At 43.7% G+C, this 24,872-nt stretch overlaps 1 protein-coding gene across 2 annotated transcripts; it reads right to left on the reverse strand.

Moving 5' to 3' along the window:
• Window positions 1–13,396: 13,396 nt before the first annotated feature.
• On the reverse strand, window positions 13,397–23,354 carry LOC133977981 (RNA-binding protein 38-like). 2 transcript variants are annotated; one of them, XM_062416291.1, is made up of 5 exons: window positions 23,247–23,354; window positions 22,946–23,143; window positions 20,604–20,727; window positions 20,136–20,190; window positions 13,397–14,637 (listed from the first exon to the last, which is right to left on the reverse strand). In XM_062416291.1, the coding sequence occupies exons 2-5, from the start codon at window positions 23,138–23,140 to the stop codon at window positions 14,298–14,300; spliced, it is 714 nt and encodes a 237-aa protein (XP_062272275.1). In that variant the 5' UTR covers window positions 23,141–23,143; window positions 23,247–23,354; the 3' UTR covers window positions 13,397–14,297. The 2 variants fall into 2 exon arrangements, with proteins under 2 accessions (XP_062272275.1, XP_062272274.1); XM_062416290.1 differs by having other exon boundaries at window positions 22,946–23,354.
• Between the last annotated feature and the right edge of the window lie 1,518 nt (window positions 23,355–24,872).

Here is a 24,872-nt window from a genome sequence, read left to right on the forward strand (position 1 = left end):
AGGACTTGATACACTGTCATCTTTTTTGTTTCACGATATGTTTACAATATTTATTTTTTGTCATTGTTCTTTTGTCGTCTTACTTTTATTTCTAGTCACACAATATTGTGTAAATATGCACATTTACACAATATTATGCCACATTGTTTATAAAAGTCAGCATCCTGAAACATAGGTGGAATTAAATGTCCCAGCTCTCTCTTATTTTTCCTTCCCAATACTATCGAAAACTTTTCTACAGCACCACTAGATGGCAGTCAGTGTCTTTTTAACTGACCAGGCTGGAGGCATTTACATAGTCTGTGGTTTCCAGCATTTCCACAAGGCTGTTCAAAATTGACAGTGTGCCAATGTGGTGTGTGTCTTCATTTGAGGACATCTTCATCCATATTGATCCCAGGATAAATTAGATGAATAGATAGGATAAAGCCGCTGTGTCTCACAGTCTGCTGCTTTGTGTGAGGGTCACACAGTTCATCCTATGGAGAGACAGAGACCAGTGCAGTCATCCAAGGGGATCTAACCAGGAACAACACAACAGTCAGACACGCTGCTGTTTTACCACACCGTCTCATGGTCACAGTAGCAACCAACACACTGCCGCTGACCGGCTGACTGGACAGTGTATGATTTCTACACATACTGACATGTAAGGGGACATGTCCCCATCAGTGCTGACGTTTGCAAGTTTGCCATGTGGTCAGTAGTTCCAACACTGTCTCTTTAAAGACTTTTTATATGAATGAAATGTTTTGACCCTTTCACTCAAGATATCACTTTAAAATCACAGTGTTGAAATGACTAAATGTTTATAGCCTAACAGATGTATATAAAGATAGATAGATAGATAGATAGATAGATAGATAGATAGATAGATAGATAGATAGATAGATAGATAGATAGATAGATAGATAGATAGATAGATAGATAGATAGATAGATAGATAGATAGATAGATAGAAAGAAAACTAACTGAATCCACAATAATATAGCTAGACATCATCTTTTTATAAAAATGTTGAATGATTAAACTGAAAAGTGCTCATATTCAGTGTCCTTGAACACTGCTCTGTGCTTGCTGCAACAGTGGTCCAATCATCATGTAAACCCCCACCTCCAGTTAAGGATGAGGGGGGCTTTTGCGTCCTCTTCGCAAATTCATAATGCCATGAGTCCATCTGTATGAAAGCTTTTAATAACATGCAGACCTATTGAATCCTCCTCACAGGTGAATGAGAGGCTGAATGGATATCTGTGGCGGCCCCTCGAGGCTGGGCGTATTGCACAGGGCTTTTGTTGTATTTGTTGTCATTAGACCTAAACTGAAGGGCAGGTGGGTTTTGTGTTGATACACTGCTCATACACGCTCAATGATGCTCATCTACTGTTTGCACATCCAGTATTGAGCTGTTTTTTAAAGGCTCAGTCAGACCTTTTCACAGCCCAGGTGTTGTGTCCCTGAGAGTGTCGGGAATCTGTAAGGCTCAAACCTCGGGGCCTCAGCTTCTCTCGGGCACGTAGACCTCTCTCTCCTCTCCCCATGTGAAATTCAGCTACGTGGTGAGCTTCTTCACTCCTCTCTGTCATGGCCTGTAAACCTTTATGGCTGTTTGAAGAAGAAGGCTCTCCACTGAAGGGTCCGGGTAAATAACTTGAACTTAAGTATTGTGGCACAGGACGTGCAGCGGCTGCATGTCTGGATGCTTCTCTTCAGGAATTAAGGAGAAGACAAATACAGTGTAAATACAGAGCTATCATGTGGGCAGGCTGTGTGTTACGTGTTTACATGTGCACACACATACACGCACACTCATCTATGCTACTAGGGGCCTTTCTGTCCAGTAGTTCTTTGTTTTGTCAGTTTGTATGTTTCTTTCTCCGGGGCTCTCCTCCTACTCCACCTCCGTCCCTGCGTTCCTGCGCTGGAATCGGGCATGAACAGAGAGGCTCACACGCACACACACACACACACACACACACACACACACACACACACACACACACACACACACACACACACACACACACACACACACTCAGACAGAGACAGAGAGAGATACATACATAGGGGTAAAAGTATTTAACATAAATCTGTTGATCCTTTGTGCTAATGCTATGTCAGCTTTCATGGTACTAACACATGCTGAACTGAGATTGTGTGTGTGTTTGCGTGTGTGTATGTGTGTGTGTGTGTGACAGAGATACAGACAGAGGTTGAGACAGCTGCTGGGGCCGGCTGGTCCACTGAGAAGAGCCTCTGTCCAGCCAGGCCACGCCTCGGCTCTTCTCCTGCACAGAGAACTATTGTCTTGAACGCTGCTGCTTCCACAATCCTGATGTCATGATTTGTCCTTCCCCAGAGCGCTACTGTGGTTAGAACCTGACTGACCTTTTAGCCTCAAGCCAGAAGCACAAGTGCATGGATGTTACATTTAAGGGATGGAGGTGAGACAGTCGTAGATATCGTGTACAAAAACACGACTGTGCTGTCACCTTTTTGACCCCACAGTAACATCTGACTAGTTTGAATCTTATTTGCTTCTCATTTGCATGGCAGTTGATGCTTTTTTTGTGTGTGTGTCTCCTGAACTTGACAGCTCATATGCAAATTAAGCTTTTTTGCCTCGTTCAGCCCCACCTGTCTGGGTTTTGCTCATTGTTGAGGTAAAGATAAACATTCTTGGGTCCTCTTTCCAGCCTGTCATGCCTCCTGGGTAGTTTGTACAAGATAAGCACAATCAGCCACAGATAAGCCATTCACTTACAGTATTAGAGACATTAACCCAGTCAGACATGACATGTTTACAGGTTACTAGGACATTATTGGCCATGCTATTAGTTAGTCAGTCTATCACTTTGGTCCACACTGAAATATCTTAACAACTCGATGGCCATCAAAGTTTATGGCCTACAGGTACTGATGGTCATCTACTGTCTTTTGTGATCCCCTGACTTTTTTTCATCTAGCCACAGTTAGGTTGACATTTTTGTTTTTTTTGTTCCTATGCTGTTGTTGTAGAATTGCTGTAAACTCTTGTTGTCTATCTTGTTGCAAGTGATTATATTCATAAACAGTGCGTGCAAGCAAAACTGATCTCAATCTGAAAACATTTAGTGATCATATAATTCAGGACTGCAGAGTCAAGTCATAATAATGTGATTAATTAATAATCAGAAGCTTGTGTTTACTCAATCTTTTATGAGTTTTATGAGTCTTTCCTTTGTAAGGGCTCAAGTCACACCAAGTCAATGACCAACCCCCATCCCCACCCCCAATAGGATCCTTTTCTTTTCATCTTGGCCTCAGTAGAAAGTCTGCTGAGAGCTGGCACAGTGCCACAGCTGTTTGACTATACTTTTTTAGAATCACCAAGCAAAAAGTAAGATAAGAACGAGGGAAAGATAGGTGGATAGAGTGCAGTATGTCAGAGCGCCGTTAGTCATTGGCAGTACATTTGGACAGCAGAGGTCAAAGCTCTTGAAAAATATGCTTTGCTTTGGAGATAAGGCTAGAGAGCAGACATAGGCTATGTAAAGGGGACAAACATGAGGACTGTGTATGGATATATATGTACATATTTCCACACAGATTCAATGCAACATTGTTTGCCACCAGTTTTACCATATAGTGAGTAAATTGGAGCAGGGAGCACTAGAAAAGACCCATCTGGTGGTTGTGGGACATCAGTGGACTGCCAGCCCTCTCCCCATAGGGTTGGGTGAATAACATGCAACCTTCCTGGGACTTCCTCCAAGTTGGAAGGTGGTGGGCTAGAGAGAGGACATCATCGGCATTGTGGATAATAGTCATTGAGGAGCGAAGGAGATGCAATGAAAAACACTTCTCTCACCACCCACCACTTCTCTGTCATCCTCCCTCCATCCTCTTCCCATCTCTCTTGTGTTTCCTCTGCTCTGTTATTATCACCCAGATCAGGCTCACTCTCCCCTCGCTGCGATGGAGAGGACGGGCTGGCCGCCCACATGGCTTTGGTGAGAGATTTCTAACAGCAGCAGCACAAAGGGGGGGGGAAGCGAAGACAAGAGGCCCAATAAAGTCCATCTAAATATAGAGACAGCAGGGCCTTCTTTCCCTTCTCCTTATAAAGAGCTGCTGATGAATCTGGGTGGACGATCCCCCTCACTGTACCAAGAGCTGATCACTCCCTCCAGGATAGGGAACATAACTGTTGGTGCATGGAAACATACACTCTTGCACACAAACACACAGCGCGACTTTGTATTATGAGAGAGGACAGGGAATTTAGCGAGTTTTTTCTGTACACGAGAGAATCAAATCACGTTTGGTGGAACATACTAAAATAGGAGAGGTTGGTGGAAACCTCTAAAAAGAAATGATGGGAGTAGTGAGTGATGGGGGAGGTTCAAGACACTACAAGAGATTAAGAAGTAAAATACAGATGAACTTCTGGCTAAAAATATCTCAGAGGTTGAATTTATATCAACATAACCTCCATTCTCTGTTAAAAGATGCCCCTTTGTGGCTCTCATTCTGCCTGACTTCTTTAGTCCTGTTTCACCTATAGTATTCATGTTTTTGTCTGAAAAGACATTGACACTTTCCCGCCGACAGTTAATGACTGACACCACTCTCATGATTGTATGCTTGTAAATGCTACAAACAGCCCATTTGCTAGCCTGGCTCTATCTAAAGATAATAAAACATACAAAAACATTTTATGGTTTTATGGGGGATTATTATATTGTTCAGACCCTAAGTTACTTGTGATGAACTTAGTGGAAAAAAATTGTTAAGGCCAGCACCAAAGTTTTATAACTGAGTCAGAGATATTGGGAAACGATATCTCCCACTTGGGAAAAGAAATGTCAACAAACCATTGGAAACAGGACTGCAAAGCCTCCATTGCAAGCAGTTAACGCTTCACTGTTTGTTTTTCTAACACCTAGAAATATGTAACACAACAAAAGTAACTAATTTAAAGGCATACTATGCAGGATTTTGCTAAAAAACGACAAAACAACAACAACAACAACAACAACAACATTCAAACATTCATACAAAAGTAATCCCTGTTAATCATCACTTATGACCCACTAGCAGTGTGTGGTGGTGTCTGTATCCACGTTTCTGGATGTGAGGTTGGGACTGAAAACCAGGTATCAGAACATAAGGACTACAAAAATGGTGGACACAACATCAGTATTCTGCTTGTTCGACAATTGTTAAATAAGTAGCTCGTACCATCTCCCTTACTGCCGGATTTTTTTTTGCACTTACAGCATGACGTATCCACCTCTTATAATACACCCATGACATAGTCACAGAGAGCAGAGAAGGGAAGTTGAGTCGGGGAGGAGGGGCCAACTTTGAATGTTGTGTTTATAAACAGTAACTGGCAAATCCTGCATAGTAGGCCTTTAAACTGTGGTGTAACTACAAGGCTAGCAGAGGGGTAAACATGTGTGAAATGGCCCAGTAAACCACCCTTAACCACAATGTGTTATTTTTACACTTTGGCTTGTATATTCAAGAAAGGTGATATAATGTGTTCATCACTGATCTTTCAAGATTGCTAGAAGGGGATTTTTTATCTTTAACAGAGCTGTTTCCTCATTTCCTGTCTTGCACTGACTGGCAGATGGTAACAGACATGAGTGTGGTAATGCTCTAACTCAGCAAAAAGGTGTATTTCCTAAGATAGTTTTTTTCGTACCACTTTGTTTTAATGACTCCATCCATCACACATCCAGATTACCATTGTGTGACTGCAGTAGAGTTTGAGAAACGCCTTTGCAAACAATATTCTTTACACCTGAAATAGAGTTGACGCGCTCCACTGTTTAAAAGTGAAAATGCCTCATTAGTTGCAAATGATCAGGCAGCAGTCAGCGACATAAAGATGTCCTCTTCTCTCATGACCTTCCCCTCATGATAAATTAACAAGTCTAACAGCTGCGTCACCAATCTAAGTGATTCCCTCCCATAGCCTATGCACTGTTGCTGTCCGTCTGAAGTGCAGTCATCATTAACTGCCTGTCCTGTTTTCTGCTGTTGAGGTGTGTGACATCAGCAGCTGCTCTTCTCCAACCCCCTTTTATTTAACAAAAAAGATAATATACAGGGCATGTACTGGTTAACACAGACCACAGATAGATACTTCTCAACAGGAGACAGAAACAGGTCACATACAGTACACATATTGACACAGAGACACAGATGTAATGTTAGATACGCACTGTGTGAAGCAAACAAGTGGTCATTTTCACAGCTGTCCTCCTATGCCAGTGGTGACAGCAAAGGTTCAGAAGTCAAATAGAGGGAAAAAAGGTTTACTAGTGTTTTAACATCCTCTTTTACACCTGTTGCTCAACGTCCCCTGCAGCGTGTGTGTTTCTGTGGCCACACACCGAGACACTTGTGGACACATGCATTATAAATGGACACAAACACACATGAAAAGTGGTTTCACTGTGACTCTGATCGTGCACCAAAGGCAAGCTCAGAAAACACAAATAACATCACACGCTGAACATCAGCACTTATTACATAAGAGCTCTTCTTCCACACAGACAACTTCACAACACAGTCTGACAGAGTCAATGTCAAACCCTGCATGAGAGAGAAAATGGTTGTAATATGTGCATGACCACTCAGTTGCTATGTGTACAGCTGTAGTGGATCGATCTGTGTGTGTTTGTGTGTGTGGCTGTGTCAGTTTGTGGTCATGAAAGCCCCACTGAGAGAGGAAGCTCAGCTGTCAGTAGTCGTCAGGCCTAGTGGGCCTCTTTTCTCTCTCTCTTTCTTTGCTGATCCTGCTGTAGTTAACCTCCACCCCCCACCCTCTTTCATTTTCTCCCTTGCTTCTCTTTTCTGCCCCCCAACAGCAGCTGCCTGGGTTTAAGGTCGAGGTGGAGGCGCTGCTCGTTAGTGCAAGCATGTTGCCCATAGATAAGAAAATGTGGCACAGAACCAACAAACCCCCCCTCTGGGCTGAACATACAACAAACACACACACATATAAGCAAAAAAAGTGTTGAAATATTATTGCCAAAGGTCAGGGCATTTATTCTGTGGTGCGATGTTTAGTGGTGGTTATGATATTATAAAGAGGGCTTTGACCTCACTTCACCCTTGGATTCACCAGCTTTCGCCTACTCACCTCCTCTCTGTCTTCTTGTGCTCTATCCACTGCCCCGTCTCACCCCGTGCAGGGTGTTAACCATGCCACATTAGCTGCTTACATGCAGAATAACAAAGAACACCCTCTCTCTGCGGAGCTTGCTGCACGTTTGAGGGCCTTGAAATTATTTCTATGTTTGCATGCCGACACTGCCAGACTGCTGTGTCGCGGTGTGAAATGGACACGAGGAGAGGATGTGAGGCTGAAATCATCTGTGGCGCCTCAGCTCTGCTTGCCCTTGGGAAATATGGGGGGGGCGGGATAGGGGTTGTTGGGGATGGGAGGCAGGGGGTGTCTGAGCTTGTGATTACAGTCCTGCTCTGATGGACCTCCCCAGGCTCCACTTCACTAAGACAAACTTAGATCGCATTACAGAGTTGGAGACTTTGCATGATCTGAGGGAGGACGCTGAGTGAAAACAACCAGTGCCGCACTAATGGGAGACACATTTAAAATTTCACAAACAGGCACACACATGCATACAAGCTACAACCCTCATAGCCACAGATGTCCAGCTCATTGGGATACACTTAATCACTTCACTTCACTCAGGGGGTGCAACCTGCTCCAGCTGTTGCTGTATCTGTTTTTTTTTGTCTGTCTCGCCAGCTAATCAACCCCTCCTCACTCCTCTTTACTCTGACTTTACCACAAGTATCAGTCCTGTATGAGGCTATCTCATCTGCCTCATCTCATTATCAGCCCTGGTGAAAGTGCCAGTGGACGCTAGAGGAGTGTGAGGCCTGCATCCTATCAGGACGCGGGCCTGCTGTTGGATAAACACTTGTTTCTGCCGGATTCCTGAAAACTCACACTGAGCCACAAATATCTGAGTCTTAATCACACCCAGACTCCACAGTCCCAATTGAACGCATAACACTTTCATTGACTTATGTTAACACCTTACACTATCCAGGTATCATTAGTCAGGATCAACATATAGTATGTACACATCCTAAAAATCACCTTGTGTACAGACAAAGGGACATGTTTATGGGGAAAAACTGCTTTATTGGTTTAAGACTGCAGTGTGCCCAGTTGTACTGGTTGAACCAGCTGAATTCTGAACCATATGAATGATCAGGTTGCTCAGCTTGTTAGAGGTTACTGGAAACTATGCACCCAGTTCAACTGCTTTTGAATTTTTATTTCCTCATTTCTTTTGACCAACTTCAAGGTTTGTAGCATGTAATGTAGGAGAGGCTGCTTTTTTTCATCCCAACATTTCTTCTCCTTCGCCTCAAGGTAAACAATACCTTCTAGAGCACCATTCTTTGCACTGTGGCGGCATTGCAGGCTCAGATCACAGTTAATCACAGCGCTGAACAGGTGTCCCAACTGTATGGAAATTCTTTATTAGTGACTCTGTCAGCTACTGTTTTTCTGAGTTCCAGTTCCCCTCGCTTACAGTTAATCTCATTTGGTCTACTTCTCCCTAATAAGCTCTGGCTGTAATAGACAAACAATGTTAATACACCAAAATACAAACTAATTTATCTGAAGCAGTAGTTTTTACTTCTTCAACTAAAGTCCATTACTGACGACAACAGACCATCTTTGGTGTTTTACCAACTGTCTTTACCTCTGATTCAAACTGGACTCTTTCCAGACCTGTCCATGTTATCTGAATGGGTTATTAGTGAGGGACCACAGGAGAGAGCATGTGATGGGTTTAGGGGGGCCTGGTCATTTATTCTAAGAGCCTGGGTAAATATAGCCTGTATCTGCGCCCTATCTGACACCACAGCATTGATACTCCCCAGGTCCACACAGACCCATGTGGGACTGGACTCTAACAGTAGGATCAAGGGACCAGGGGCCACTCAGGTGCAAAGCGCCTGGCTAAGCTTTATATTCTAATTTAACAAGGGCCCATTCAAGGGAACGGGCTGTTGGGCTGAACTAAATATTAATCAGTGATCAGAGCCTTTTGCAAAAATAATGAACTCATAAAATTGCTCTTTATGAGTCATAAAGTATTAACCTCCAAATGAGATTAAACAAGAGGGGCTCCCTGACTGCTCATAACTGTCATAATGTATCTTAAAACGTATGTACCGTAGCTTATGATCCACTTTGTTTAGATGCAGTTATTCATGCTGTATGCGCTGTGTGTTTACCCCATAAGCAAAACAAAATGATCTAATTGAAGCCCAAAGCTTTCATTTAGTAGTAAAAATAGTGATGCAGTTTAATAATACAGTATATATCATATATAGAATTATATTTGTGTCACAAAAATGCAATGCTCATAAATTATTTTTATAGACAAATTGTTAGAGTTGAGTGTAATATAGCTGAGTTAGCTTCGTTATAGCATATAATGATGTGTGGCACACTCTATCCAACAAAATTAGCCTGTAGCTCAAATACAGATGAATTTAGGAGCACATTTTTTAAAGGATCTACATTAATGATTACATTGCTGGCTCTGTGGCTGAAGTCATTAAGTCAACCAACTAGTTACTGTTTTATCTTGCAATAGCAAGCTGACGGGATAGCTACTGTTGCCACTCAATAGCTCGAGACTAACTTAGGAGCAGAGTTTAGAAAACCGAAAATAGGTAAGAAAAACTTTTATTATATGAATCCTTTACATGTGTCTGTGCGTTTAGGTACAAATATAAAACCACAGTTATGTTATATGATCTATTTTCTATCTTTAGTGACATATTAAAATAATCACAAGTTCTTCCACAAAACGATCACATACTTATCTTACAGTTTGCAGAAATAAGTAAAAGCAAAAGTAAAAGTAAAAAAGTAACAGTAATAAAAACAAAAACAAACTGAGCTAGGAGGAATTACTGTTCATTCAATGATTTTAAAGTAAAAACAGGTAGGCCTGTTAAAAGTTTTTAAGTCTATGTATTAGAAGAAAATCAAATCAATGTGCTGTTTGACCTCCTTTGTGAAAACTAAGAAGTTCAACTTTTCACCTGTAAATCTGCTTTAATGAATATGACATCTAGCAAACTAAATAATAAGGTTTGTTACTTATCGTCCACTTGTATTCCAAATAGTACATGTTTCCATATGAAAATAACATGTTCATCAGTATGGTTGCTGATTATCTTACAACAGGTCAGTATTAAGACAAGGTTATATGTTCTAAATCCTAAAGCTGGCACTCATTCACATCACCTAAAAGTAATACAATTAATAATAAGTTCCTTTTTGTCAGTGATATTTGGGTCATCTTTTGGATCTGACCACAAATTTGACATATTTGACATAAAGCTATCTGAGGTCAGCTCTCTCTCAGTCAAGAGTTGTCTCACATGGTGTCCAGACCAAGAAAACACGACAAGTTACAGAGCCGGTGACACACAGTTTGTCTTTGGCTGGTTGTGATTAAAGTTGAGCAGAGGCGTGATAAGGTGGGACTGTTTTTAGGACAGTTCTGAGGAATCCCTTGACGTCATCAATTGCACGAGTGAGCGAGAAACGTGCGGAGAGTGAGATTTGACCGAGCCTACTTTGTATGTGCATGTGAAAGAGGGACAAGGGTAGAGAGTTGAGAAAGCGAGAGACCGAGAGATAGGCCTTATGGTGACTCAGCATAACAAGGTCTGCTGTGCTTGTATGACCTCGTTCATCAAGCTGACACTCGCCTCTGTTTCTGCTCCTTTCTGGTGTGATTCACAAGGAAAAGAAGAAAGAGAAGAGAGGGAGGAGAAGAAGGCGCATGAGGAGAAACAGGACTGTGAGCAATGAAGTGGGAAGGAGTGGGGTAGAGATGTTGGGGGAAGAAACAGGCTGAGAAGTTGAGTAAATAAATGTGTGAGTGAGAACACAACCAGAGAACAGGGAGGTGAGATAATGAACGATAAACAGTGACAAAGAGAAGAGAAGAGAGGGGGACCAGAGCTCCTTCTCTGCACTAACAACCAGTAAACACAGCAACAGCAGAGACATCAATCCTGTTGAATGCAAGTTTGTTTAAACATCTGTGACATGATTCGGCTATAAAAACTGCAACTTGTCCTTTTTGTTGTGGTCTTCTACACACTGCATGGCTTTTATCACCCTTTTAAAACTTACATCTTCCCAAGCACAGCTCCAGAACACAAACACACTGCGCTGCATCACTGAAAAACAAAAAGCTGATTTATTTTACACATCACCACACCTTCATCTGAATCTGTTAAAGGGGGATTCCAGTTATTTTACACATAGAAGTTAGTTTACTCCTCAAACAGACGTATTATATCTTCTATGACAGTAGAGCTGTAACGATTAGTCAATGAATCGATTGGTCGCCAACTATTAAAAACTATTTCGATAATCAATTGACCAACATTTACAATTTCAATTCCCAAATTCTCTGGTTCAGCTTCACAGATGTGAATATTCAGTCATCTATACAAAACTAGACATTTGAGGACCTCAGCTTGAGCTACACTGATCCACATTTTTCATCGATTAATTGAGAAAAATAATGAACAGATGAATTGATAATGAAAATAATTGCTAATCTTAGCCCTACGTGGCTGTGGAAGGAACTGTCTGAATCTCGGCTCAGACACAGAACTTTGAACAGAAAGCCAACATTATAAATTGAACTAAAAAGACATGGGCATTTACCAGAGATGGAGGGTTTAATTAAAGACACTGTCGGCATCCGTTGCTTCAATATTGACTTTTTTCTTTTTACATCTGTCTCTGCATGTCACCCAACTTGATTCAAGTGTGACACTAAATTGCTGGAGTGCCCCTTTAGCAAACATAAGAGATCAGCCTTTAAACAATCACGTGAACAGAGCCTCAGTGAAACGATAACAGATACAAAGGCAGGGGTTTCGTGTAATTAAGTGCCAAATTTCTTGGGTAAACAGGGTTTGAATGGATTCCAATCAAAACAAAGAACCCACAAAATCATCGACTGAACTCACGGCTTTATTGTAAATCATCACTGGGTGTATAAATTACACCCTGCGTGAGGACAGAAAGATAATGGCTGTGTTTTTCTTTCCAACAACCCTGCCTGTGTTTTGTTCTCGAGGCCTAAGTGGGGTTTAGAAGTGACACGTCTTCTAAAGTAGCTGATGTAAGCGAGAACATGAAGAGATGCTGCTGGGAAACAAGTTAGCTGAGCTTGTTTATCAAAGTAGAGAAAAAAATAAACTGTTGCCTGCAGCTTCGGGGGTGACAGGGCTTCAAACCGCTTGCTGACACTTTTTTTTTTTCCTCTTACACAAAACTCCACCAAACAAGCGTGTTAGCCGAGGGAACACCCTGCACCCCTGGCAGGTGGTGGTGTTGTGGCTTGATAAAAGTTTGGGCCTCCTGCCCCCCCCCGCTGTACCCTCCTCCTCCTCCACCTCCCCTCCTGCAGGATCTAACAGCACACACATCCTTGATAACAAGCACACACACACACACACACATAACTGAACCCTGTCACCCCCGCAGGCTTTTCGCAGTATCATCACAGCAGGATCCGCACTTCAGTTGTGTTGTAAATACTCTGACACAGTAATAACACACCCTGTAAACACAAATAAATTGTGGAGTGATGGGAATATGGCTCCTTTTTTTTAAATTTACAGCTGAAGAAAAGGTCTGAAGGCATTTTGAAGTACAAATTCTTTATTTTCTTTTTTTTGGTTCGGCTTCTTTGAAGGGACTGCAAAAGACATTTTTATTGGAAGAAAAATATTCTTGATGCAACCAGTCATTGATCTACAAAAGGGCGTCTGCTGTAGTCGCTGTGCACCCTGTCAAATCCACCGACATGGTGACAGGACAAAAACATCATGTGTACGACCCCCGTGGATCTGTAGGTTAAATTACATCAGTGCCACAACTATAGTAAAAAAAAGAAAAGAAAAGAAAAAAAAGAATGCTATTTTAACTTAGTACCATTTATAAATACCTACATATAAATATTGTAAATGTACTTTATGACTGAAAAACATTTTAAAATGCTGTACATGAATGTCCTTTTCGAAAGCAACAGTTTGTGACAATCTCAGTGAGAGAAAAAAAAAGAAACACTGGTGTTCGATCTCAGTGTCAGCTACCTTCTAACACAGATACACAACAAGCTTGGTCCCCACCACCCGCATACTGCATGTGATTATCTACATCCATCTGAAATGATCAAGATCCAAGTAAGCCAGATTAATGTGACCGACGGCTGAAAACAGTCAGGCCAGTTACAAAAGTGCTGTCTGCACTTGGTTCTGTGGTGGTGGGAGCAGTTGAAAAATCAGGAGATTCAAAAAGTAGTTCTCTCTTTTTTATTTATTGTTTTTCTTATTTTTTATTAAGGCCTCTTAAAAGACTAAAAAAAAAAAAAAGATGTAGTCCTGACATCGCAGTCCAGTCTCAAAACAATGGAGCTCCCACAGTCTTGTATTCTTTCCATTAAGTGAGGTGAAATCTCTTGCTGTCTTCTGGAGGTTTGTTCATGGGGCAGTGCTTTACCTCACTGTGGGGAGCACAAGGATGGGACTACAGATACGCTGGGAGGATATGCAGTCTTCACCTTGCCCCCCCCAGTTTCGGACTGTCCCCCAGTGTCTTAAAGCAGCAGTGCCCTTCATATCCAACCCAGATACTCTGGAGTTGGGAGGAAAGAGGTGTTGCATGTCCCAGACAGCTCTCAGAACATCAATATGTACCATGGACACAAAACTTCCACCGATTGAGCCAATAAAAAACAAAACATGATGATAACATTGATAATAATGGCATACGAACAAACATTGACGAGGACATTAATGATAAAGGACAATACAAATAATAATAATAATAACAATAATAATAATAACAATAACAATAACAATAATAATAAAAAAATGAAGTGTCAGCTTCTGGAAGCGACCACATACTTTATGCTGTTTAGCTTCTCAACCTGAACCTTGACAGTCCTCCAACCCCCTCCCACACTTGACCCTTTAACCAATGAGCAAAGGGCTCATCCTGATCGAATAGTGCAAAAGTCCCACCCCTTTTTCCTGAAATCCCCTGCTGATAACAGCAAGGTCACCCCCATAGGGTGTTTTGCCATCCTATGTCCAAAAAAGGTCTGCAACCACTACTCTCTCCTCCTCGACCACCTGTAGCTCCCCCCCCCTCTCTCCCTCTCCCTCTCCCTCTTCTTCTCCTCTCTGCTTTTCTTCCCAGTTCACTGCATGCGGTCCGGCTGGATGTGCTGCTGCGGGGCGTAGTGCAGGAAGGTCGGGGCCGGGCCGGCGGCGGAGGGGAGGGTGGAGTGGACGGTGTTCGGGGCTGTGGCGGCGGCGGCTGGCCCGGTGGTGGCTGTGGGGCTGGTGGCGTAGCTGTATCCTAGGAAGCCGGCGGGGGAGGCGGCGTACGGGTACTGCTCAAAGGCGGCCTGGGCGTACTGGGAGTAAGCTGCGCTGTAGTCCAGGTAGGGGCTGGTGCTGACAGAGCTGGAAACCTGAGTGGGCATCACCAGGCTGGGCTGCACATAGGCTTGCGGGTAGACATACTGCTGGGCCAACCTGCACACAGACACAAAGACCAAACAAGGGGCGTCAGACAGAGGGGCTGCAGTAGCAGAGCAGAGAAATCCCAAAGCCTGGCTTCTATTGTTTACATTGCTCCCTGAGGGCGAGCGTGTTGGGAATATAAACTCTCTGTAGGTGTTCTGAATTTACACAGTTCTCACACAGATAACCGCTGTTATTCAGAGAGACTAAATAGATGAGCGGCAGAGGAGGGTTACGAGGCAAGGGTGACAAAACCCTCTGTTTGTGTCAGTTAGTAAAACCTACAAAACCTGTTAGGTAGGGCCTCCTGAGGTAGACCGGAGGGGAGGAGTGTGGGGGGGTGAATGATAGAGTCAGCCGTTACTGGCAGGTTTTCAAGCTCAGGCATCAGCAGAGTGTTTTAACAGCTGCTGCTCTTCACTCACTGAAAACATGCACACGCACACGCACACACGCGCACACACACACACACACGCACACACGCACAGACAAAAAAAAGGGGAAGTGTGCAAAGTTGCAGCCTTCTAAGTTTTCACTTGGTGTGTAAATCTTGAGCAGGCCATCACAGGTGATGATGCTAGCTGAGGGGGGTTGGGGGGGTAATGGTGGCAGGGGAGCTCATCAGGCCTGGGTGCCAGGCTCTTTCAGGCCCCGCGGGGTGGCTCTCAGATGAAGCTGATTAGGGCTGTGGGGTCTGGGGACTGCACTGCCTCCCCTTCTCTTTCGGTCTTTGCTTTGCCGCTCCATCCGTGGAGGACAGGGGAGGAAAAAGGGAGGAAAGGAAGAAAGGGGGAGGGTGGGGGCTTTAGAGGTCTATTTTTACTCTGGTCTTGAAGTATCTCTCATGAGTTTGTTCTCTGGAGGGAGGGTGGTGGCAGAGAGGAGAAGACCCCGCCTCGCCCATATACAGGGTGATGTAAGAGCCTTTACCCTTGATATTACAGTTTTGGGGAAAACATCCACTGACACACACCCCAACACAAAGACAGCAGAGTCACAACAAATGTCACTTAGAGTTACGCTTTTCAGCTGCATCTCAGTACTGATAAAAATCTTCCTTTCGTGTCGTCTGAGTTTTGGATTTTATTTTTCAGTCTTTTTTTTTTTCTCTCCCCTTTCTACAGATTCAGTCCAGGAGAAGAACAGAATCAGTAATGAGAGGCCGCCATGAAGTCAACACAGCAAAAAAGATCGAAGCATGCATGGATAGGGATGTCATCACACTCTCAACACACACACACCTTCTCCAATCCGTCAACCACCCCCCCTCCTCTTCCACACACCCACACACCAGTAACCACTGCAAACCCCAAACCATGCCATAATAGGGAAAGAGTCACACCGCAATCAGCATAACCTCTTCAGTTCATATCACACGCACACGAAAAGGAAAAAAAAAAAAAAGATAAAAAGGCACTTCAATCCATCACAGCACACTGCACTGCACTCTCAAGCCATCACTGGCACCTTGGAGAGAGGCTGGCTGAGGGAGGAGGAGGGGAGTGGGGGGTTGAGCGGGTGGGCAGGCAGACATTTTCTGTCAAACCCCCCCTCCTCTGGACTAGTCCTGTACTGTGGGCATCTTCCGATCCTCTGCTGGTCCACTCCACTGGTCAGCTGGCAGCAACCATGGTGGAGGGTTGGATAGGAGGATGGCAGTGATTAATAACATTTAAAAAAAAAAAAAAAAAAAAAAAGGTCCTATTGTGTTATTACAGGGATGTGATCAAGGAGTATAGAGAACAGAAGTGACACCTCTCTATTAAAAAATTTAACTTTGTTCGTTTAACTAAGTTCTGGAAAAAATAGAATGAAATATTCACACCTATAATAAGACAATAGCACATACACAAATAAACAGAACAGCAACCTGTGTAAATGGCCTTTTTTCCAGCATGAGGAAAACATTTCAAAAACAACAGAGTAGAAACAAGTTACAAACACTCACCGAGACATCTGGCGAGTGTGGGTGAAAGAAAGCAACAGTGTCAGTACACCGAACACATCAAACCAGACTACAGTGGCAATGTGGCCAGTATAAGCATAAGCAAATGAAGGCAAACCCCCCCCCCCCCCCACCCCACACACACACACACACACAGATGAGCGCCTTTACCCCTTGCTCTCGCAGTGCTATTGAGCTACTCACAAAGAGGCATTCACTGTCACACAGCTTTCAAAGATGACCATACATTAACGCTGGGGGGCATATGTGCTTTCACTTGCGTCACGTATAATGAGCTTGCCTTCTCCGTGCCCTTGCTAGCGCGTCGCCACAGGCGGTTTGTTGTAATCTGGATTTAAAATCAAATAACCATGTATAGGTAAAGTGGAAAGGAAAATAATGTAAATAAATGCAAGCCTGAAGGGAGTTAACAAAGCGCTCCTGTGTTATATCTCTGGTGTGTGCAGAGAGATGGAGAAGTTAGCTGTAATTTTTTTTTTTTTAATCTAAAGAGAAAAGAGCGATGGGGGACCAATCCAAGACTGGGACTGTAGAGAGCGCTCCCTGGGCCACAGACATGCCAGATGCCAACTGGATTGTGGGATGGTGGGCAGGGGAATGTGGATGATGGCCAGAAGATCAGAGGTCAGCTGCTTTTGTGCTGACGGCCGGTCTGTGTGCCACTCTGCGGATGGCAGGCGGAGACACGCTCGCCCAGAAAAAAACACGCTGGGTGCTATAATAATCATTACAAGTAGAGGGCTGGAGAATCCGTGATTAATGAAACGCCACATTATGAGCTAATGTGAGAAGCCTGGGCGATATCACACCGAGCCGCTAAATATTTCCGAACGATAACACAAATGACCTTCAGCGCATGACTCACTGCGATGCAAAGTGTGAAAACAGATGGGGCGAGAGGGGGGGGGGGGTAATCAAACAACACTTGTATGGGGACTTGATATTCCTTCCCTCTTTGTTCAGAAGGATTGTGAATATTCTTTGAAAGCAGGAGGGGTGGGGAGAAAGAAAGAAAGAAAAAAAAAAAAAAGGTGTTTTGTTTGACACCTGTAGAGGTGCGTTTCCTAGGGAGCACACTGGCTCATTAAGCATTAAGTCCCAGAATACACCCCAAGAAGCCCTCCCCTTCAATCTTCTCTTCAAACAACCCCCCCTCCCCCCTCCTCACACCCTTCAAGTCTCAAAGAGGTGTCAGTTTTCAGCATCTCCATCTGATAAGCTGCCAGTGGCAGCAAATTTCAGTAAAACCCAGTGGAAAAGGCAGAAGAAAAAAAAAAAGAGGCATGAATAGGACATGGGAAATGACCGGGCTGTGGATGGAGAGTGGAGGAGGTGATGCATGAGAAGGGATGAATCTGCAAGCACGCTGACAACTCCTCCCCTCCCCATCAAAACAATGTTCCTGGCCTCACTGACCCCCTCCGGCCCTCACAGTCCAAAGCATCTGCTGACCACACACACACACACACACACACGGTAATTCCAAACCGGGCACACCACTGTTACACGCAGTCCTCCAGTCCTGCTTAAAACCCTACTTCAGACCATGTCCTCACACCATATGTTGTCAAGGGGGTTGGATTGGGGGGGGGTTGAAAGAAAAGCCACTTGTGCTGTGCATCTAGGGAGGCCTGAGCTTCCTCTGTATGGTGGGTGACAGACGCAGGCAGACAGGTGCTTCGTGTGCCTCTCTATGTCTCTGGGGCGGTGGTCACGGGAGATTAATGCCTGGTGCACACTAAAGGATTTTCAAATCTTAACTGATTTTAAAAATGTGGGAAACCACAGACACGACGGCAGATTTAACACATTTTTTATGTTCTAATCAGAAGTCCGCACACACTTTCAGGTTTATACTAGACAATGTCAGAGTGGTGATTCCAGGGCACTTGAGATCTCACTTGCATAATCATATGTGACCTCATAAAACAAACAAACAAACAAACATGGAGGCGGACTGTCTCGTGTGTGCTTTGTTTTGCACCCAAGAAAGAAAAAGTCATCATTGAGTCATGATTGAGAAGACAGAAGCAGCATGACTGCAGTGAAAGCTGGAGGTGAATAAATAAAGTTCTAGTGTACACAACATCTGGTTGGTGACGCTTCCTAGTCAGCTCTCTCTCTGATTGGCTATTGTGGGTTTCAGCTCGATATTCCATCACTGTTCCTTTCAAACTACAGGATTTCAAGTTGGGAATATCAAACTTTGGATATTTTGGATTCAAAATCGTGGAGACTTCAATCCAGTTAGTAACATTAATATTACATCATTAAACCCCTCACACTACATGATCATTTGGGCAGATAATCTGTTCAGACCTGCCTCGAATCGGGAACACCTCTCGCAATTGTTGGGAGGGGCGAATCGGACCCAAAATCTGCCCAATTATCCTCTAGTGTGGGGCCAGCAGAAGGGGTGTAAAAGGCTGTAATATGAGCCAGCACCTGTCAGACCTCAAAGCACCACTGTGCTCCATGTTTCAAACCCTCAGGGTTTTGGTGCCATCCAAGATTGCTATGGTAGCAGGACGATGGGAGGGACTTTCCAGTGTCCTCCTTAGGTCTTGGCACATGATGGGATTCTAGATTTATCATTCAGACCACATGAGATCTTTCCAAAAAGGGACATGGATCATAGACAGTTATTACCAGTTCAAGAGAGTCTTTTTTTAGTTCAGTGACCTCCGAAACTACTGAATTTTTCTTTTTTGTCCTAGCCTGTGTGGACTTTCCATGAGGCTCTTCAGCTGCTAGAGCTGCAACTAATGACTTTCACTGGTTATTTTTTCAATTAAACAATTGTTTGGTGTATAAATTGTCAAACTATGAAGAAAGCCCATCATAATTCTCCATGGAGCTACAGGTTAATTGTGGATGTTGTTGCTATGACAAAACAAAAACAGAATATTCTCAAATTTAAAAAAGCAGGAGCAAGCAAATGTTTGACTATTCATTTTAGCGCTAGTCATAGTTTCACACAGAAATGTTGTTGTTTGTACGTGTTTGTACATCTGTTTGTCAAAATCTGCACTTCATGAACTCAACTGGACCTTTCTTGACAGAGCAGAGGCCTTGAGTGTAGAATATGAATGGCTGTGAGCTGTAGGTTGAGGGATGATATCTGAGAGCTGCAGGGGGTGAGGAGAGTCATTATGGCAGTGAAACGCTCATTAGCTGCTCAGCAGAGCGCGGCTCCTAGACGCTATCCAGGCTGTTTCTACAACACAACCACTTCAAGGAGACCTTCTCAGTGACAGAACCCACTTAGGGCAGGTACACAAGTCAAGAGGCTCCTGACAGGAGTTAACAAGTGAGTCACACATTCACCTCAGGAATGCCCCTCCATTACCACAGATATGTGAACAATCTCCCCGGCGAGCTAAACTCAAATATGCTAATGGACTATTTTGTGGAGTTGCACGCAGACACACAAACTGACATGTACTTTCCAGAGGCCCTGTTTGTCAAAGATATAGTAGCCCAGTGGCATCGCACACAGCATAATACAAGAGAACACAACAAGCGCCCACTCCCGCTCACTTACCCATACTGCCTCTGGATGAGTGCTGGGTGAATGGGCTGCACTCCGATGGATATGCCTGGAAGATAGGAGGCCGGCTGTCAGACACACACATTTGCATTTACAGAGGAGGACCAGAGAACAATACACAGAGGGCATGGAGAGACAGAGAAAGAGCCTGTTTCAAACCTACCATGAGCAAGTGGGTCAACATTTTCAAATGTGCAGCAAGCAACAGTGAAAACATGGATGCATGTGAGGAAATGGAACATTATTCGGCGTGTCAGTAGGAAATCTGCTGCATATGGACAGTGTGGATTGGTGTCAGCTCACAGGTCTAGGTTTTTTTCTGTTAGATTGTTTAACTGTCTGAGATGTTACATGATGAGTATGTTTCTGATGTTCTAATCAGCACTGGTTGATTAATACAGGAACATGTTAATTTCCATGATTTTATGGAGGAACAGAGCCTTTAAGTAGAATATACTTCACCTGTCTGTATGCTACGGGGTTTGGCACCCAAGTAGGCCAGGTTGACGTTGGCCTTCCTGCCGTCGATGATGGGATTGGGATCCTTGCAGGCTCTCTCAGCTGCTCCTCGGTCTGTCATTGTTACCTGGCGAAAGAAATCACACAAAATAAATAAACACATAAATTCAAAAAAGTCATTATCTCTCCTGTTATAAACCGACAGTAGCGTGGCGTCCCTGGCTGGTGACACATCAACTATCTCAGTGCAGACCAACAACAACAAAAGAAAAAAACAGCTGAAACCCATAAAAACAGGCCTCGGTCTGTTGGTCTTATCATAAAAATGCCCCTGCAGGCCGTTCACAGTTAAGATTCTGTTTCTGTGAAGGAGAAGAGACACTACAAAACAAAGCACAATGATTAAGCTTTGAAACTGCCCACAGCAGCAATCGCCTGCCACTTGCCTGCCACTCAGCCGGGGGCAGACCTGCTGAAATATGGATCTGGGAAGAGTAACAAGGAGCTTATCCAATTAGGGACAAAATATTAAGGAGATTGGTATTAGTCCGCCCCCCCCCTCCTCCCTCCCTCCCTCCCTCCTGGCAATAGACTAACCCTTCTGTTTTGATTGCCACATTCTGCCAACTCAGAGGGTTCAGTCACCTCGCCGTGCGGACAGAACAGTGAATGTAGGCCACGGACTCGCATTGTTTAAGAGGACGTTTTTTAAAAAAAGCAGTAGGCCTCTTCATAGTGGAAGGATCTGGAACAAAGCCCACTCCAGGGCTTGTGTTGTGAACACACAGGAAGGAACGAGGCTGTGTTTACACTGTGAAGAGCCTTGCTGTTGGGTGGTTGGTGGTGGTGTGTGTGTGTGTGTGTGGGGGGGGTGTTCGACTAATCCACCTCTGAAGTGTGTTTAGAAAAAAAAGGTGGGCTCAGCTTTTTTTTGGGGGGGGGGGCGCTCTCTCCCAACCCTTCTGCCAGCAACCTTTCCGACTGGAGCGCTCAGAAACAGAATTAGCAGGTTGCCCCCTGCGCCATGTGAAAAAAAAAAAAGGGAAAAAAGTTGGGAGTGTATAAAGCTCTGATGGGCTCGCGGCGGCGGATATGTGTGGCAAGCACCCACATCACCCTGAGCCTGTTCAACCTGAAACACCGGCCTCAATGCTCAACCGACAGACGGTTTTCCCTCAGAGTTAGAGGGCTGATGTGTAAACACTCAGCAATTGTCTTACAACCCTGCCTTTAGAAATAAACATGCACACATAACAGTTTTCCATTCCTTCTTTGGCCTGACAGAACATTACTGCTGCTGTGTCTTTCCAAGGTTCTCGTAAATATTTGCATTTCTTGCGCTGCTTCTGTTCTTTGTGTCAAAGGGAGAATGGCTGTCATTATCTGCCTGGAATGGGATAAGTCACCTATTAGTGAGGACTTCATCGGACACAGAGGTTTCTGGGATGTTTTTTTTTATTAGTCTGACCGTAAGTAACTGTGGTCAAGGATAAAGTTATGATGAATGCACCGGTAAACAGAGCTTTTCCCACCACATGCCATCTTAAACTCAGAAGGCAGGCAGCAGAATAAGTACTTAGTTTATGTTTTATGAAGTTCAAAGTGCTTTCTGCGGCTTGGACAGTCCACAGACTCAGGAAGATAACATCAAAAGGGAAATTTATCATCAATTTGTTAGAATAGGATGGAGCCAATTTGTTGAGGTTGGAATTTCTTTCTGGGCAGTCAAGATTTAGTGTAAATCATGTGCTACGGCCGGCTGCTCAGGTCCTTGTCAATTGAGGGAAGAGTGTGCAAGGTCAACCTCCCCACTGCTCCAAAATATCCATATAAAGCAAGCAAGAAGTGCAGACTGTCACACACACACACACACACACACACACACACACATAAGCCGAGTTGGTCAAGGGTGACTGAGGGGGGACTTCACTGGGGAGGGTTTAGTTGGGGTGACATCAGACATATGTTGAAATATAATCTTCTTAGTTACCCATCAACTTGTGTGATCCCTCATCCTCATTAAGCTAAAATAACAGCCAGTCAGGCGGAAAAAAAACAGAGATGCTGAGGATTTAAAGCTTCAGTGGAGGATAGACTTTGGAATGGATCTGAATGATTACATGCAGCAGATGTAACCGGTATTTAAAATTAGTCATACACATAAAGAAAAAAAGGGATATTAGCACATAAAAAAGGTGAATATCAAAAGCACTTCTTCACAAACGCTGAAAACTGAAGTGTGTGGCGGAAACCAAGCAAATACGGAACTTGTGAGTTAACGATAACCTTCAAAGTTGTGAATGAGAGAGCAGCAGCGTGCATTGACTTCATCTCGTGCTACTTACAAAGCCGTATCCTCTGGATTTACCCGTCTGTCTGTCTGTTATCACCACAGCCTCGTCAATGTCTCCAAAGGCCTCGAAGTATTTTCTGAGTGAGGCATCGTTCGTGTGGTAGGGCAGCCCGCCGACGAAGATCTTGGTAAAAGTGGTGTCTTTCTGCAGCGATGTGGGATGCATGACGTCCAGGGCTCCGTTCATGAACTGATGCAGAAGCATTGGTCAGCCGGGACAGAAGACCAGAGGCACACAGACAAATTCACTAAGCGCTTAATGGTGTCCCTGCATCGGTACAAACAAAACTCACTATCACGCTGCACGGTATGCTGTAGTTTCTCCTCTCGTGTTACGGCCGTAGCTCCAACTTGTAGCAGCCTAATGACAGCTATGATTCACAGTGTGAGAGATCCTCCGGTGGTTGCTGCTCTGCCGCTGTGAGAAAATGTGCCGGGAGTTTTTATATGGGTAGACGTGGCCCCGCCCTCCCACAACTCTTGACCAATCGGTGTAGACTTTGCCTACCAACTTTAGGTATCGGCTCCTCCTATTGGTCCGCCCTCCTAGGCGCTCTGCTGCACCTGCTTTTGTCCTTTACAACACAAAGAGAAACCTCCTGTACGGCAGAAAGCGGCTCTGCTACTGTGTCGATACGATAACCTTACGTTTGCGAAGCTCTCGCGGGATTTGTAAAGAAACTTCATAACTAACCCACGTTTCAAGTGAACATTTTAACCCAAACCATGATCTTCCACCAACCGTAAGTGTTTTTGTGCTTAAACCTAAGCAGAACTCAACCACAGTGTTGTCGCACCATAAAACACCCACAAAAGAAGATTTTGGGGCGGCTCGCGGGAGTTTCGCAAATCTAGGGTTACCATATAGTCTCGACCCTCCGCCACATGGTGCATGTGCATTGTGCCGCTGTCATGAGGAAGTAACTGACTTAAGTTTCCAACATTAAAAATCCTTAGTTTAACAACAGCTTTTTTTAGAACAATCACATGGCACAAACAGCCTGAGCAGAAAGCGAGGTGTGTTTTTATTTTAAAGCCTTAAAGATCCCTTCCACACATTTTAAGATGTATAAAAAGTACTCTATACTTTGAAGAGTAATTAGTGTCTTATATGGTTATTCCACAAAAAATACAAGTTCAGATGTCTTCTTCTATCATTCAAATAACATCTACTCTTTCTCCCTCATTAAAAATTCAAGAATCTTAAACATGCTGTAAAGTTAATTCTGTTTTTGTGCATTGTAGATGTCAAGTTTTCACACTGCACTTATACAAGTTGAATATTGGCCCAGAATTAATGCAAGTCATGCTCATAAGCCCGCCCCTTAAAGCTGGATTTTCAATGAGCCCAGAGAAATGTTCCACTTTCAGCAGATGAATGTGAAAACAGCATTTTAGTGTCAAACTCTGCACATTCATCATTATGCAGCGTGAAGCTCAAACATTCAACTGTAGGAACAAGAAAAACTACATTTTGAATGGAGGGGGACTTTAAATTTTGACCTAAACAAAACAATGTTCACATCACCAGACTTAAAGTTAACATTTGCTTTAGTGGGATCATAATCTTCATTTTAACCAGTTTGTATCACTTCATATATGGATTCAGTTTTACAATCCAGTGAGTCTATTAGTGATTTTACAGTAATCCTCTAATAGTATTTTCTAATTCTTCCTATAATTAACATATTGTATTAAAAGTGTGTTACAGTACAACACACCACAAGACTGTGGTTAACTCTGCTTTTTAGAAAGCTAATATCAAAGTCACAAGACCACTTAACATGAGTATCTCTTTTTTAAATACTGTAGACTGGCTAAAGTACAATATGACAAATTTCACTGGGCTTGCCGCACCGGGCCACCTTTAACTACCCCATCATAAAAGCAAATCATTGGCAAATTTTGCAAGAATAAGG

Source organism: Scomber scombrus, chromosome 3 (assembly GCF_963691925.1).
Source record: "Scomber scombrus chromosome 3, fScoSco1.1, whole genome shotgun sequence".
NCBI lineage: Eukaryota > Metazoa > Chordata > Actinopteri > Scombriformes > Scombridae > Scomber > Scomber scombrus.